At 42.0% G+C, this 18,275-nt stretch overlaps 1 protein-coding gene across 1 annotated transcript in view; it reads left to right on the top strand.

Moving 5' to 3' along the window:
* cacna2d2a (calcium channel, voltage-dependent, alpha 2/delta subunit 2a) overlaps nucleotides 1-18,275 on the top strand; it is a gene marked incomplete at both ends in the record, with an annotated part of 322,235 nt that overhangs the window by 55,444 nt on the left and 248,516 nt on the right. Inside the window, one exon of the mRNA XM_080728771.1 lies at nucleotides 13,828-13,944. Coding sequence (XP_080584897.1) covers nucleotides 13,828-13,944 — 117 coding nt within the window. The remainder of the gene's footprint in view (nucleotides 1-13,827; nucleotides 13,945-18,275) is intronic.

Raw genomic sequence — 18,275 nt, 5'->3', positions numbered from 1 at the left:
TGAGTGGCCACGCATATAAACACAACCTGTCGCAAGAAATGGCCTTGACAAATTTCCCAGAGGGAGATCCAGGTGTTAAACCCACCGCTTCCAGGCCTGGCTCTGTGTCTACACAATGTTTCTGTGGCAGTGAACGATGGTGTTGCGGTGTTGTTTGGCAGATATTGAGCAGATTCGGCGGGGTCGAACGTAAGAACACAGAAGAGTTTTGTGGCAGTATAAAACACCTTCATTCTCCCCCAACTTTCCTTGGATCTTATGTAGCCGCCTTTATTGTGCAAATCCCTCTTTGCTGCCAAATAGGTTTTTAAGCCTGCAATTGTTACCTGCAGTATGTTAACTTCATTTATTTCATTAACCTCAGATTATTACAGTGTATATACAGTGTTATTAATATTGTTGCTGTCGGGCATGAACCTATGTGTGCATATTTTAAGTTTTATGTTTTTTCTTAATGATTGCCCTTCTTCAGCATACTACAGTGTCATACAAAAGTGTCACATCGCAACACGTTTTGAGCTTTTAGCTCATACATGGGCAACTGGCGACCGAAATAATAATAATAATAACTAGAACTGCACTCAGGGCTACGGTCTTCAAAAATCCCAGTCAGCTACTGTACATACTGTACATACCAAAACGATTACAGTACTTGCTAGTGTTGCCCGATCCCGATCACGTGATCGGATCGGCCGCCGATATGGCCGTTTTTATAAGATCGGAGATCGGGGGAAAAAAATCGAAAAAAAAAAAAAGTTTTTTTTTTTTTTTTTTTCAAAAAAATATTTTCTGGGAGTACTGAAAGTTACAGGTAAGGTGAATGCGATATGAAATGTAAGCTTACAATAATCACAGTAATCCTTAATCATTTTCAATCATATTCAAGGGCTTTTGGAGAAATGAGACAGACAGAGCACTGCAGAGGGAAGGTGATTGTGTCAGACTCTGTGTACAGCTGGCAGCTGATGCCAATAAGTAGTAATTGGCCCCTTGCTAATGGATCAAAGGAAGGCAATTATGTCTCTCTGCACTGTCAACTAGCTCAGTGGTTCTCAACCTGTGGGTCGGGACCCCCAGGGGGGTCCTCAAATTATTTTGGGGGGGTCCCCAGATGATTAACTTAATGTGCAACATTGTTTTCTCTCTCAACAGTAAACAAATCAACATAAAGTTTAAGTGTATAGAGGGTATCTGCACATTTCGAAAGTGAAAAATTAAGGACTTTTTAATACCTCTAAAATGACAAATTAAACATTGGCCAAATTGTCAAATATTAAAGCCAGAAATTGTGAAAATAGCCGATCTACATGCTCACAACTCCTCGCGTTGCGAGGCGTTGTGAGCATGTAGATCTGCTATTTTCACAATAGAACCGTGTTATACAAAATATACTTCCTCAACTCTTCAGGGTCGGGGGTCCCCAGTTAAAATATGATTATTTTGGGGGTCACGGCCTGAAAAGGTTGAGAACCAAGTGATAGAATGAATAGAATTTTTTTTTCTTCTTAATGCCTTGCCAAAAGATCGGATCGGGAAAGATCGAGATCGAATCGGAAGCAATAATATTTGATCGGTATCGGATCGGGAGCAAAAAAACCCTGATCGGGGCTTGGCTATGTTTAACTTGACAGTAGAATGATGGAGTGAGACATTCATTTACGAAATGAGTTGAAAGTTGCCCATCCCTGTTTTAGATATTAGCTATTTTTCTGAATCTGAATCTGAATTCTGAAAAGTTACAGTTTTGAACATGAGGTTTCATATGTCGATGGTTGTCATGTTCATGTTGACAGCAACACAGCCTATTTTTGTATTGTTGTGTTTGCACAGTCTTTGCCTGTGGTTACCTGCATGAGTGACACAGGTACAAATAAACCCCTGTTTATTCTTAAATGCTTTGTTCCATTCTGCATCCCTGCGTAGCTGTGGACTGTTCAACCAATAACATTCCCCCAAAGCGTTCTCAGAGGCTTCTGATTCTCAACTAATTTTTGCAAATCCATATTTGACCTTGACTCCCAGCTCATTGAACAATGTATTAAATTTAACACATTAACAAAGCTGAATCGAACTATGAAATGAAATGATCTATTACAGTATGTATTCCGGTGATTTGCATAGAGTCCCAAAGGCAGTTGAATATTTATTTTAAAAAGTGTATTTATTTCTTGCTAAAAGCTGCGTTGCTGGATATCGATGGTGTTGTGCAGAAACCTTTTATTGAAACCTTGTAAAAGAATGCCCTGGCCTACTTCATCATACAAGAGTGTCACACAAAAGTAATGAAAATGGCCGATCTGCGCTTGTAGATCGGCTATTTTCACCATTTAACCATATAAAAAAAAAGAAAAGTAAACATACAGCAACAATATGCTACATAGTCAGTGATGGGCAAGCTACTTGAAAAATGTAGTTACCTAAGCTACAAGTTAAACTCAATTAAATATAGCTAAAGCTACAGCGAAGCTATCCCCAAAGAAATGTAGTTACCTAAGCTACAAGTTACATGGCAAAAGTAGCTGGCCAAATCGACACTACTTTTCCTCAAATTGTCACTTCTCTGTCATCTGGGGATCCCCCTGGGGGGCTCTTGAATGTCCCCTCACTATTGGAGACATTATTGCAAGTGACTGGTCTATTTATTTATTTATTTTTCCCAACCGTGATGGGCAAGCTATTTGGCTACATTACTAGTTACCCTGATATCCCCAGAGAAATGTAGCAAATTTCCGTTACACTACTTAGAAATGTAGTTAAGTTCTGTAGCTTAGCTACTTGTAGCTTGCTACTGCCCATCACTGTAGATAGTGTTGTACAGGACAGGTTATTTTCACCTGTTGGGAAAATAGCAGATCTACAAGCTAAACCCATAGGACACTGTGAGCTTGTAGATCTGTATTTGCTGTATTTTTTGCCTATAATGACATGCACAAAAAAAGGGCTGAAAGTGGTGAAAATTCATTTGGCAATTTGTCATGCACAAGGGGGTGGAGTTATAAAACAGCAAAATGGGCCAACGCGTGACTGTAAATAATGGTCAAATGCTGACTAATGTGTGAGAAAAATGTAAATCCATAGCTAGGTGTACAATATTAATTGAAGTTCCTGCAAATCTAGGTTTGTGAAATGGAGAAGGGCAACATTAATTTCCTGACCACATGAATCCTATATACAGTACGTACAGTACACCGTTGACCAGAGTCCTGCAGGGGTCCACACTTGGCCTGCCTCCTCCTTTACCCACACATATATAGTCGGGAAGAAGATAGGAGAAAATAGAGCTCACTATTGTCCCCCATCGGTCTATACTTGGTCCCCTCCTTATTTCCCTCTACACCAAATCTATTTGCAGAAATGATCCTATCCTATATTTTTGCCAAATGATCACCTACAGCAGTGGTTCTCAACCGTCCCCAAATATTTTTTGGGGAGGGTTCCCAGATGATTCACTTAATGTGAAATATTGTTTTCTCCCTCAACAGTAAACAAACCAACATAAAGTTTAAGTGTACAGAGGGTATCTGCACATTTCTAAAGTGACAATTTAAGGACTTTTTAATACCTCTAAAATGAGAAATTAAACATTGGCCAAATTGTCAAATATTAGAGGCAGAAATTGTGAAAATAGCCGATCTACATGCTCACAATAGAACCGTGTTATACAAAATGTAATGCCTCAACTCTTAGTGCTCGTCAGGGTGGGGGGTCCCCAGTTAAAATATTATTATGTTGGGGGTTGCCCACCGCTAGGGTTTATGTAGTTAACTTTAGAACTTTAGGTTCTACCTTTCCTGTGAAGACATGCTTATGGTACTATAAAAAAAACAGATAATTCTAGTTATTTAGAGTAACTCATACTGTACTGAATATCAGCAAGCACTCACTACCTATAGGGCATTAACCAAAAAGTTGACAAGTCGACTCAGTCGACTTCATTACACAAGTTATATGAGATACTTCAATGGTTTCCAGTGGAAATAAGCTTAGTCTTTTCATGGATCTCCTTTTAGTAGACCTTGTACCAGTGAACTGTACGGTCATAAAACTGTACCTTTTCCTATGCAAACTTCTAATAAAGTCTTCAATCAATCAATCAATCAATCAATCAATCAATCAGTCGACTCCCACCAGGGAAAGTTGAAAGTTGAAAAATAAAATTGGCCAAATTGTCAAATATTAAAGCCAGAAATTGTGAAAATAGCCGATCTACATGCTCACAACTCCTCGCGTTGCGAGGCGTTGTGAGCATGTAGATCTGCTATTTTCACAATAGAACCGTGTTATACAAAATATACTTCCTCAACTCTTCAGGGTCGGGGGTCCCCAGTTAAAATATGATTATTTTGGGGGTCACGGCCTGAAAAGGTTGAGAACCAAGTGATAGAATGAATAGAATTTTTTTTTCTTCTTAATGCCTTGCCAAAAGATCGGATCGGGAAAGATCGAGATCGAATCGGAAGCAATAATATTTGATCGGTATCGGATCGGGAGCAAAAAAACCCTGATCGGGGCTTGGCTATGTTTAACTTGACAGTAGAATGATGGAGTGAGACATTCATTTACGAAATGAGTTGAAAGTTGCCCATCCCTGTTTTAGATATTAGCTATTTTTCTGAATCTGAATCTGAATTCTGAAAAGTTACAGTTTTGAACATGAGGTTTCATATGTCGATGGTTGTCATGTTCATGTTGACAGCAACACAGCCTATTTTTGTATTGTTGTGTTTGCACAGTCTTTGCCTGTGGTTACCTGCATGAGTGACACAGGTACAAATAAACCCCTGTTTATTCTTAAATGCTTTGTTCCATTCTGCATCCCTGCGTAGCTGTGGACTGTTCAACCAATAACATTCCCCCAAAGCGTTGTTGTTGTGTTTTTTTTTTCTTCTTATTTTTATCCTTTTGCTCCATGTGTGTGTGTACAGCATTCAAACAGTAGGATTGCTTATTGTCAAGGACAGAATGATTCAATCCTTTTCTGACTGTGTTTTTTCAATGGAATGAAAGACATTAATTAACGATCAACTTCATGTGTTGGATCCTACATTATGTAGGAATTAGGATTATTATTATACAATGGTGAGGCTTGCAATGGCATCTATAATATTAAAATAAAAACAAAGGCCATATTAAGGGAGAAAGGATCGCTTTAGGCTATTCTGTGAAGTTCAGCGGTAAGTAATTTTCGGGTTTTGTCCCCGTTCACACAGTCGACGCAAGTCGATTTCAACTCAACTTTTTACTGAGTCGAGTCGACTTGCAAAAATCACAAGCCGTTAATGCCCTACTACCTACCTATTAGTGAATAGCGAACAATTATATGAACTGCTTTTAAATATGATTTACTTTTCGCTGAAGTGTACACTAAATGAATACCCGGCTAAACCCGGTTTTATCGCTTATATAGGGTCCAGTATGAACCTCAACAGAGAGACAGACACAGACAGAACGGTACGGTGCTCATCATCTCTGACAGCTTGACCATTATAATGTGAGGCGGTGGGCAGATGAGGCCGCCCTGTGCTCTCTTGATGGGGAGATTGAGTTGTGCTGTCAACCACAGAGGACTCCATAAGAGCACACACAGCCTCACATAGCGCTGGGCAGGGGCGTCACAAGGGCGGGAAAGGTGGGACTGAGTTACTAGGGCCCAAGGTGGAGGGGCCTTCATTATTTTATGCTTTAACTATTGAAAAATAGCTGCATTTTTTTTTAAGCGAACATTTGTAACTCAAAATTTGATTCTGGTGGGGTCTCCCTGGAACGAAATATTTTGAGAAGGGGGTCCGTGGCCAAATAGCCTACATATAATTTTGGGGGTCCTAATATTCATGGACTTGGACAAATTTTCATGATTTTTCAAAAATAGCAGATCTACAAGCTCGCAGCGCGGCACTCAGTGAGTGCCAGTGGTGAGCAGTCGTGTGATATGGATTTTAGAAGTGGTGCCCCTCTAAATTCGTGACGTGATGATTCATGTGCGTGCAGCTAAATAAGTCTGGGCTCGAGCCCACGGCATCTCACCCCTGGCTTTTTCAATAGTTAAAGCACAAAATAATGCGTAATAATGCGCCCCCAGTCTAAATGGGTTAAACCCCCTTCCCCCTATGAAGAACATTCAGCAGTGAATCCTTGTACCCAGGGCCCAGAATTTGGTGTGACACCCCTGGCCTCACAGGATGGGCTAGGGGAGCAGTGCTCGCTGATTGACAGCACATGGTAATAATGTGTCTGATAGACCTGTGGAGCCTCAAATCCCCTTTAGCTAGAGTCAGGAGATGAGTGACCGCGATCGCCGAGGGGGCCATAAGCACATCGGCTTCACTCAAATTATATTTGCGGGCTCTGGAGCTTGACTCAGTCAGGTAACACGGGGGGCATCGGGGGTTGGGAGAAAGCAAGTCGCCAACAAGTATGGCAGGAACTTAAATACTAATCTAAAAAAGTATACAAGCCCACAGAGTGGCTCCAGGTCAGTGGTTCCCAAACACACACAACACACAATTATTGCAATTTAAACGCCTATTTAAAGGTTGGTTATTTGATAGGTGCAACGTGGAGAGACAGGAAACACAGAGAGAAAATACGGGACAGACATAAAGCAAATTGTCTGGCTGGCTGGGAATCGAACCTGGGACTCACTGTCAGTCATATGGAGCCCGGGCATGGTGGATTTTGCCTCTTGTAACAATGACTTGCTAATGTTGTTCCGTTTTAAAGATTTAGTTAGTGGATTTCCCAAGAAAGCTCTTTGATGAATACATTCTCTGTGACTGCATGAGGCCATGTCCACGCCAGCATGGATATTTTGCAAAACACACATATTCCTCTACACGTGGCACACACACAAATTTAGATTTTTGTAGTTTTATTTTACCAAAAATATCAATTTCAGTAGAACCGTGTAGACAAGCAAAATGAAGATTTGAAGAAACAATGACGTCACAGCTCAATTCGCACATGCCCATTGTTGCTAGCGCCTGGAAACTACAACATTATGCCGGATATATACGTATACCGTATATACGTATACCAGGTTGCGGTTGTTTATGTTACTGTAGCACTGTTAGGACTTATTGCAAATGTATAACTTAACTTAGCATTGTTGCATGAACTGCACTACTAAACTGGCGACTAGTGCTTTGTTTTTGTGTGTTTATGGGTGTTTGTATATGGTGTGCTGCTAGCCTGTCCTTGTTCTATGTCTTATGTTTTACGTCTGAGAGTGAACCAAGACAAATTCCTATCATCTATGTTGACACGGCTATAAAGTTATTGAATCTAGAATCTCGTGCTACATCGAATAACCTACCTGTAGTTCATGGTGGTTTAATGGCTGGTTTTGGAATATCCCCATCTGTGACCTCCCGCTTCACTGTAGCTCTGGGCGGCTGGGGGACTCTAATGCTGGTGAAACGTTCACCAGCCAAAAAAGCAAAACAGAAACAAATTCATTTAAAAAAAATGATATAAAAATGTGCACTAATGAGCCCTCACATAACCGCAGAATTGCGGTAATTCGGTTATTGTCCCCATTCACTAACAGTTATTTATAAACCTTTGTCCTTAATAATGATCTGTTGTTTAAAGTATAGCGATATCTTTATTGATCCCCCCCCTCCTTCCCCATTTGTCTTTATTATGGTATTATTTTGTTTTATTTCTAAAGTAGTGAAGGAATGCTCTTTGCTGTGAGGACCTCATATTGCCATGAATCTTCCAGAGAGTGAGTGTGTGAGAGAGAGAGAGAGAGAGAGAGAGAGAGAGAGAGAGAGAGAGAGAGAGAGAGAGAGAGAGAGAGAGAGAGAGAGAAAAGGAGAGGCATGCATGCCCAGAGCGCTACCGCACATTAAACGAATGAATATTGATTTAAAAACAAATTTGACATGGTTTTTAAATAGACTTGAAAAATGCATCACTTTAAAGAGTCAGGGGTTTGTGGTCCGTCAATGGAGCGGAGAAAACTTCGCTCTTGTTTTATGGTTTAATAAGATTCCGTTAATGGCTTCTTCCACCTTGAGAAAAGCCCGCTGTAACGGTGTGTAGAAGGTTATGTGTGCGCCTGTGTGAATATGTGTGTTTGTGAGAGTGAGAGTGTATGCGTGCCTGTGTGTGTTCATGTGTGCAAGTGTTCAGTTTATTATTGGTCCCTGGCCTGAGAAACACCTCCTTCTGTGCCTGGGGCTAATGACCTAAGGCCGTGTGCGTGCATGTGTGTGTGTGTGTGTGTGTGTGTGTGTGTGTGTGTGTGTGTGTGTGTGTGTGTGTGTGTGTGTGTGTGTGTGTGTGTGTGTGTGTGTGTGTGTGTGTGTGTGTGTGTGTGTGTGTGTGTGTGTGTGTGTGTGTGTGTGTGTGTGTGTGTGTGTGTGTGTGTGTGCGCATTGAACTGAAGACTAATGACTTCTTCAGGGTGAGTAATTGAAGCACGTAAAGACAGAAGCACATCAAAAACCTAGCCAGATTGAACAACCTCTCTTTTTGCCAGATAGCACCCTTCTAGTAAAAAAAGGTTTTTATTTTAGTTTTTACATATTCTTTGCAATAGCAAAAGACTATTTATTAATTTAAAGAGTGTTAATTTAACTCTGAGGGTCCGCTAAGGACAATAAGGGTCCATTTGCACACTCGCACAGTTCAGTTAACCTTGGTGGTCACTTCAAGTGGTTTGATGTAGGGCTATATCTACTATCTATTATTTTATATTATATCAACAGATCATATATATATATACGTAGCGTCGGCAGGAATGATAGCGCCTCACCCCACGGAGGTTAGGGTTAGGGTTAGGCATAGTTTTACTGAGGTTAAGGTTAGGGTTAGAGTTAGGCATAGTAAGCTAATGGCTAAACACAGCTGAGCTAGGCTAGTAGATAAACAAAGAAAGAGGGGTCGCAAACGAGTGATGTCAGCGACTACACAAGTGAATGGCTGTTGTCGCCATCTCATGATGATTACGCAGAATTACACAGGTGCGCTGATAAGAGACTATCAAAGTGAATTGATCCAGGTGGCGGTAGGGTAGGGGTGTGTGGTGAAGGACAAAACGAGTGCTCTTACCACGATCTAACTGAGTTACCCAATCTAACTGTAACATATATATATAATCAACTTTATTTTTGTATCCATCTTAATTGTTTTATCCATTACCGTAGTATGATTAATAATCACTATTAAATACTTTGTCATACAACGGTGTTACGCACAAATTGTGAAAATAGCCAATCTACAAGTTCACATTGTGTCATTATGCTACATGTCGTGGGCATAGAAGCTAATTATTCTTGCTTTATATAAAAATGAAATTTCCCCCAAATTCCCCCAAAATAGTCATTAGTTCGAGTAAGTCCTGCACCCATGTACTTTCAAGCTACGTTTGTAACAAAGTAGACATTCCTTTTAGAGGAGGGCTGGCCAAAACAAGACACCAGGCAATCTAGTTAAAATGCTTGGTTGGCAAGGTGTGTGTCTGTGGGGCCATGCAGTGCTCAGTTGTCCAGTGCAAGGAGCCTGCCTCTGGCCTCATGCCCAGCTCTCAGCCTGACAGAGATGGATCACGTGTATGATGTGATGGACTCCAGCAGGGGCGTCACAAGGGGGAGAGAAGTGGGACTGAGTTACCAGGGCCCAAGGTGGAGGGGCCTTAATTATTATATACATTAGCTGTTGAAAAATAGCAGATATACAAGCTCACAGCGCAGCACCGAGTGCCGCGCTGCGAGCTTGTAGATCTGCTATTTTTTTTAAAGTTGTGAAAATGTGTGCAAATCTTTGAATATATGTATTTTTTAAGCGTACATTTGTAACTCAAATTTTGCTTCTGGGGGGGTCTCTGGAACTAAATATTTTTAGATTTGGGTCAGTGGCCAAATACATATCATTTTGAGGGTCCTTCACATGAAAAGGTTTGAGCACCACTGACATAGAAACATAAATTATGTTTTTTTCAAAAAAACGTAGAGGGATTTGAAAGATTAAAGACTTAAAGACTTAAAATAGCAGATCTACAAGCTCGCAGCGCGGCACTCGGTGCCATGCTGCGAGCTTGTATATCTGCTATTTTTGAATAGTTAAAGTACCCGGGGCCCAGAATTTGTTGCGACACCCCTGGACGCCAGAATGGCCCTTTTTTCTAATTGCTGCACTGCACATCAAACGTTGCTCTTTCGGAGGAGTAGCTCATGAGTCATAACACATGAGTCATAATAAGCTAACAAAAATAAACGATCACGACAGTAGATTTGTGAGGCTTTTTCAGAGAAGAGATGGGGATATTACTTTTTATGCTTTCTTTAATAAATGAACGCTAATAGACATAGAACAGTGTCGCTGCTGTGGAAAATAGCAGATCTACAAGTTTGTATATCTGCTCTTTTCACAAATCTGAAGTCTTCATATATCATATATGGCTATGTACTGTATAATAAATATAACTTGTATTGCTCTTTACCTGTGTTTGACTTGCGTAATAACAGTGCTAGGTGGTGTGCATGTGCTAGTGGGAATTGAGCATCATTCACATTGAGGTCATTTTTCTCTTCAGTCATACTTCCCAGCAGGGTGCGGTTTCCCCACGCCCCCAGAACGGCTTGTAAATATTGAACCAGCCTCCCTACTGGCCAAAGCTGGTACAGTAGGCGGGGGGGGGGGGGGGGGGGGGGGGGACGGACGACTACATGCACGAGCATAAGAGCGCGCCGCTGGGGTCTACACAATAGGGTTCAATGGACGTCGAGTGACGTTCGTGACGTAATTACGTCTCTGCGTAACAAATCTTGGCACATAATTATGTGCCAATTTCCCCCACAATGCACCTGGATTAGCTACTTCTGCATGCTTCAAAACGCCACTGAGCTCTGAGCCCAATATAACTATTGCCACTGAGCCCAATATAACTATTGGTTTCCCACCCCGATTATGACGTAAGAGCAGAAGGGCTGCTGTATATGGTACATGCCATGTCAATGACCTTGTCTCTGTCCTCTTTTGGAAAATTGTCAAGGAAAAATACAGACATTGCAATCTTCAGAACCAGCTTCTTCAAAGCCACATGAAAGGGCTTAAATATAGCAAAAGCAAAACCTTTAAAGGACAAGTCACATCCAATGGCCTTATTAGAGACAAAGCTGATCTTTAAAGATGGGGTGCCATGATTTTCCCCCCCTATAAAACATGATTATCTACTATTATGATTATACTAGGAGGAAGATTTTTTCCAAAAAAGTGTACAGAAAGAGTTAAAATGATGATTTTATGTGGCCACACCCACCAGTTCATTGGTATGCGTGGTTGTCATGGTGTGTGGTGACCCAGCTGAAGTTAGCCACACCCACGTATGTTGGGTGAATGTAGGGGAGGGGTTGATTCTGTGATGTAATAAGTATCTGTGTTTTTGGACTGGCACGTTTGACCCCACAAGGTGGCAACCTACAGCTAAAACCCAAATAGAAAGGCAATACATAATTGCTCATATCAACCACACCAGGGGGTCTAATGAAGTACTGTTAACCTCCTAGACACACCTCTTTAAAGGGATATTTTTTTTTTCTTCATTTATTTGTTTTGGTCACATTCCTCAGCCAATAATTTGATAACCAGCAGTGGTTCCCTATGGAGACACAAAGAGACTGCTTTGTTCCCTATGGAGACACAAATAGACTGCTTTGTTCCCTATGGAGACACAAAGAGACTGCTTTGTTCCCTATGCTACGGAGACACAAAACATCTCCTCAAATTATTGGCTTAGGAATGTAACAAAAACAACAACAAAAAAATCCATGAATTCAAGTCTCTGTGGGGTGAGTAATCCATAGAGAAATTTTCATTTTGGGGGTGAACTATCCCTTTAAGGACAAAATAAAAATGTCTGTAATTTCTTGACACTACATAAAACACAACATTATCAAACAACTGAGTCTTTATCACTAGCTACTAATTAGGACATCCCAGCAGAAACTCACGGTAGTAAGTGGAGCATTATAGCGTTGCTCTTAAGGCTCCAGGGGGATGTGCGCTAATTGCTTTCAGGCACAGTAAAACAAAAGCAAAACGAGCCGTGTTTGTTTTCACTGTAGCGCATCTCTAGTCAGAGAGCTTCATTTTTTCTCAGTGGAAGTACAGTAGGTCTTGTGGGGTCTTAAGGCTGCAGGATAAGTGGTAATCTCAAAGGAGGGTCCCTGATTGTCGGTGGTGGAAAGTTACTGTACTGTACTTAAGTGCATTTTTTGAGGATCTGTACTTTACTTATTTTTTGAATACTTTGGATTTTCACTCCACTACATTTTAGGAAGGGGAAAAGTACTTAATGAATGAACCACTTAAGCCCTAATGTTTACAAGGTTATAGATACTTTTGTGCATGCATTGATATCATATTAATTAGAAAATCTAGTTTGCCATTTTACTTTGGAATACTTAAAGGGGAAGACCACCCATTTTCAATAATGAACTGTGTCATTAATATACCTTAGAGGAGTTGTGTGGAAATAGATAAAAAGTTCCCCCCCTTCTGTGTTGCCTAGAACTGGAGGATGGATTTGGGGGTTTGCATTGTAAAGTACAACTTGATGACATCACACATTGTACTTTACAATACAAACCCCAAAATCAATCCTCCAGTTCTAGGGAACACAGAAGTGGGGGAACTTTTTCCTATTTCCACACAACTCCTCTAAGGTATACTAGACCAGGTCAACCTGGTTGTGCCAGACCCCCTGTCTGTCATCATCATTTATGACATCATGCCTTTTGTAGGCATGTCATCATCATGTCATCATCATATATACCCTTTATATAGAAAAGGGACAGACCGACATTTGCTTATGTAGGCCTACCCATTTCATGGGTCTGGCAATTAATGACATATTTCAATATTGAAAATGGGTGGTCTTCCCCTTTAAGTATTTTTAATAGCATATAGACGCTTACTTTTAACCGGGTGAGAAATTTTAGATCTTTGCGTTGGCTATTCAAAAATAGCAGATATACAAGCTCACAACACGGCACGAAGTGACGCACTGCAAGCTTGTACATCTGATATTTTTGAACATTTTTGAAAAATCTTGTGTGAGAACTACTGACTTAGAAGGCGTTTGTAGAATCGGCCTTAGGTATTAATGGGTCAGTAGAAAGTACTCCAGTACTTTAACTCAAGTACAAATTTAACTGGTCAACTTTCACTTGACATCTGACCAGGAGTATCTATACCGGGCTTGAGTACTCTGTCCACCACTGAATGAAGTGTTCCTCTCAAGGGAGGAGCCCTGATACAGTCTACAGATCCTACCACTGCCAGAGAAGCGCTGAGTCAGCCTTCCAGATTCTCCTTGGGGGGAGGGGGGAGGGGGGAGTCGGCTAGTCTCCCAAGTAGCGTTTTCTGTCAGAGGGCCAAGCATCTGTCATTCTGCCTTCCAAACCACCCGACTCCCTTGCCCTACAACATCCATCCCCTACTACTGCATATTTCCTCTGCTTTGCGCAGTCTTTTTTTTGTTGTTGGTCTCTGGCCCTGATATCGTTGGAACTTATACAGCACTAAGGGGTTTTGACATGCTTTGTGTTGTGCATTTAGTAATGCGATAGCGCCCGCCAAAATCTTCACTGGGAAGTAAAGTGCGCTGCCAGTGAGGCTCTGTCTGTCCCGTGGATCAGGCTCTGTGGGTATAATGGCCATCTGTGTGCTGTCTGCTCCTACAGTAAATGTTTGCAGTCTTTCATGGCACCATGAGAATAAACAAAGTAGCTCCACGCGGCCATTCTTCTTAATTAAGCTGATGGCTGTGCGGCAACTTGATCTTTTGGTGCCCCTGTGTTTCTCCTCCTCCATCTACAGATCTACAACGAGAAGAGGAGCCAGTTTGAGATCAAGAGGAACAACCCCAAGGACCTGGTGGAGAGGGTGGCCAGGGACATCTCCAAGCTGCTCAACAGCAAGAGGAAAGCACTGGAGGTAGGAGCATACTGTCACGCACACACACGCACGCACGCACGCACGCACGCACGCACGCACGCACGCACGCACGCACACACACACACACACACACACACACACACACACACACACACACACACACACACACACACACACACACACACACACACACACACAGTCCCGACACTTTTGGGGACATGACATTAACCAGAAACGGTCCAACCCTAACGAATACATGTCTGATCTTAATCCTGAATGTTACCTTTACCATAACGTATACATGCCTCCTAAACTTAACCCTAACCTTAACCATTACATGCCTAACGTTATCGGGCATGTGTCCCCAATGAACTGATCTGATGTACAAAATTGTTCGATAATATTACCTATGTCTAGAGACAGAGACAGAGAGAGAGAACTCACTGGTCATATTCACGAAGTTATCTTTTTCCATTTGAAGGATTTGGGTATAATACAGTGAGCTGTATCTTCTGGGAGATATAGTGTGCTGGATGAAGAGGAGGAATACTTCAGGGGTTATCTTTGTAAGGTCCTACATTTCGGAGACAATTATTCTCCCCATTATGTGCAGACTGTCCTGTGATGGGTTACAATTTTTTTCTTGCTCACAGCGGGGAGACCTCTCACCCAGAGAGAGAGAGAGAGAGAGAGAGAGAGAGAGAGAGAGAGAGAGAGAGAGAGATATAAGTGGAGAACGAGATTGAGAGAAGATGGGAGAGTGGAGGAAGACAGAGAGTCTGAGGGAAATGAGAAAAAGTATTCAAAATTGTTTGCAATTTACAAAAGCCTGAGGATAACAATATAAGTAACACTAGTGCACCACCAACTCAGCGAATGAGTAGCACAAGCATGGGTATGGCAAGTCGAGCGACAAGTACTGGGAGCTGATGGTACTGTAGGTTTGGCGCTCCACCTCAGCAATTCATCTCCCAGGGGTCTAGCGCATAGTAACAGGGACAGACTCCCGCGTGTTACTGGCTGATATACCGTCAATAAGCCACTCCCGACCTACACTGTACTTGTACAGGGTGTGGCTGCTTTGAGCAGGTGCCTGTTGGGAATGAGTGCCCATTCAAAGGAGTGGGTGGATTTCTCTTGGTATTGTGGCTGAGCCGGTTCATATCGAGTGATGGTCATGGGCAGTCATTGACACCCATAATGTATAAAAGGTCTGTCATAATCAGCATGTATAACATTTTTTGTGTGTAACTGCTAGTGCTAATAATGGGCATATCGGTCGGCCCTGCTGTTCTGAACAACCGGTGATCCGACCGACTTCACACCAGGCACCACACTCCCTCAAGTCCTGGGTGATATGCACAGTCTGCGTATGGTCCTGGACAACCGGATCTCCAGATATGACTTGACACTGGGCACCACACTCCCTTGAGTCCTCTATGATATGCACGCCCGGTTTGAAGTCAACCGATGCCGAGATGCTTGGACCGATTCACTTGCTCAGTTTGCGCAGGATTATAGATTATCATTTCATTAGCCTGTCCAACAGAGCAGTTAATAAGCGGGTTTTGGTTTTGTTCAACTTCATACTGAACCACAAGACATTGTGAGAGCTTGTACATTTTAAATTAACTGATTGTGAAGTTGCTTTCATTTCTATTTACAGGCAAATTAGTTTCCTGTTTCAAATTCCTATTAATCAACAACTGTACTTTTCATGATACGCCAGAACCCATACACACACACACACACACACACACACACACACACACACACACACACACACACACACACACACACACACACACACACACACACACGCACATGGTATGGGCATGAACAGTGATGCTCATTTTATTCAAACAAATGTATTCATTTTTTATCATGCAATGCACACATGAAGTAATGAAGTACAGACCACACACACACACACACACACACACACACACACACACACACACACACACACACACACACACACACACACACACACACACACACACACACACACACACACACACACACACACACATTGTATATTATGTAGGAGACTGGAGTGGAGACTGTATTGTAAAGCCCACAGGCTGGGTGAAGGCACTGAGCCATGGTGGTGTGTGTGTGTGTGTGTTGTGTGTGTGTGTGTGTGTGTGTGTGTGTGTGTGTGTGTGTGTGTGTGTGTGTGTGTGTGTGTGTGTGTGTGTGTGTGTGTGTGTGTTTTATATACCTCCTCTTTCTCTCCGTGTTATGTCTCAATTTATACTCCACTGCACGATGTTAGCTTGAACATTCATGTTCAGTTCTTGTTGGCAAACAACACTGTCGTGCGACAGATTAGAAATTAGGCCACTGGTTCTCCACGTCCGGTCCGGGGACCACAAATGGTCCCTCACAGGTCTGTAACTCAGAGAGTGTACAAATGGAACCAAATGGATCCGGAACTTAAGGGAACATTTGGTTCCATTTGTACACACTTACGTAGGTAAGTGCTTCCAGCAGGGGAGGAATTTCACGGCGGCCACGACGGCCATGGCTGTCGTTGCCCCTCTCTTTGGCCGTGTGCCCCTCGAAAAATGACATGCCCAAACGGCCACAGTGGCCGTGGTGCCCCGGCGCCCACAGCAGTCCGTTAACTTCATTTCACCGTTTTCTATCTGCGCGATTTTCCAGTCATTACGGTAACAGCAGTGCCTGATTGGTTGAGCTGCTCACATGACCAGTAGTAGATTCAATTTACGCTCGTAGCAGCCGCCGGAGTCCCGTGACACAGTGTTTATACAACACAAAAGCATCACCGGGCTAAACGGGAGATAAATCTAACGCAGCCTGTTGAATAAATCCGGATGTGCGAACGAATGCCTCAAACGGAGCTCTGCTGAGCGCAGGGCAACAACCGAAATGCAGCGCTAAGTGAACCAAAAGCTATCCTTTCCCCAAGAGGCTGAGCTGTCAGAAAGTACATTATTCCATTGTATTCCAAGTTGAGAAAGGATCACTCCGCGAACGGGAGGGAGGAGCTCTGTGCGTGTGTGCGTGCACAAGACCAGTGGTGGAAAAAGTACTCGATGTTTTACTTAAGTAAAGAAAAAGTATCAATACTGCAATGTAGAAATACTCCCGGTGCAAGTAAAAGTCAAAATATACTTGAGTAAAAGTACAAAAGTATTGGTATCAAAACTTAAAGCCATACTGTGTAAGTTGCTCACCTAGTGGTCATTAGCCCTATAGCGAACCGCGGTCGCGTCCGCGTCTTTCGGCCGTTTTTCGTACCTTCAGACCCCCGCGTCTGCCTCCACCTCGCTGAGATCTATCTTTGGAGGGGTCCCTTGTTCCTGTGCGTTCAGTAATTCCAGAGATACACTCCTTCACCCTGCCTGGTAGGCGAAATTACCTAGAGACTGGATGGTACAAACCGGCGACAACAAAATGGCGACCCCACTTCAAGATGCGATGTGATTGGCCGGCAGTTGTATAACCCTCGCTGTGATTGGCCGGTAGTGTGATGACGCAATTTTGGCGCGAGATCCGGTCCACGGCAAGGATCTCAGTTTACATATAGAGAAGGCTTTACAGGCTGAAATTCACGGCGCGGATCTTCTAAAACTTTTGTGTTTTAATAGTTAGGAGAATTTTAAGATTTGTTTTATAAAAAAAGTTACATAGTACAACTTTAAAGTACCAAAAGTAAAATGTTTGAAAATAGCAGATCTACAAGCTCACAACACGTCGCGATGCATTTTGAGCTTGTAGATCTGCTATTTTTTCTACAAGCTTGGCTATTTCCAAACAGCTTAAATAGGGCTAAAGTGGTTCATGTATATAATAATATTATAATTTATATATGCAAAGTAACTGGTAACTTAAAGGTTTCTTTTTTATTTTTCAAATAATTGTAGTAGAGTAAAAGTACAATATTTGGATCCGAGATGTAGTGGAGTAGAAGTAAAAGTATTGGAAATATTCAAAATTACAATAACAAATTAAGTACAGTAAATGTACTTAGTTACTTTAAACCGCTGCACATGGAAAAACTGAAATAAACAGCTTTTTTGATATTTATTTAATTGAAAGGTATTACATTAGCCTAATTAAAAACGTAATCTTCCTTAATGTTTAAGCTAAATTAATTATGACTGGCGTGGACTTAAAATCATTGTTTTAATTGATGGCCTTCCTGCCCTGGCACTTGGCCTTTGTGCCCTAAAAAAATTGACAACACTAAAGGCCAAGTGGCCTTGCCCCTAAAATGACGAAATTCTAGGCCTGCCTTCCAGTATACTTTAGTTCAGTGATTCTCAACGCTTTTTCATTTCAAGGACCCTAGTTTGATTTGAAACTAGGGTCCCTTAATACAGGGGTCTTCAACGTTTTCA

Source organism: Nannobrachium achirus, assembly GCF_963921795.1.
Source record: "Nannobrachium achirus genome assembly, chromosome: 6".
In the NCBI taxonomy this organism is placed as follows: Eukaryota; Metazoa; Chordata; class Actinopteri; order Myctophiformes; family Myctophidae; genus Nannobrachium; species Nannobrachium achirus.
This window is presented reverse-complemented; position numbering and strand designations above follow the sequence as displayed.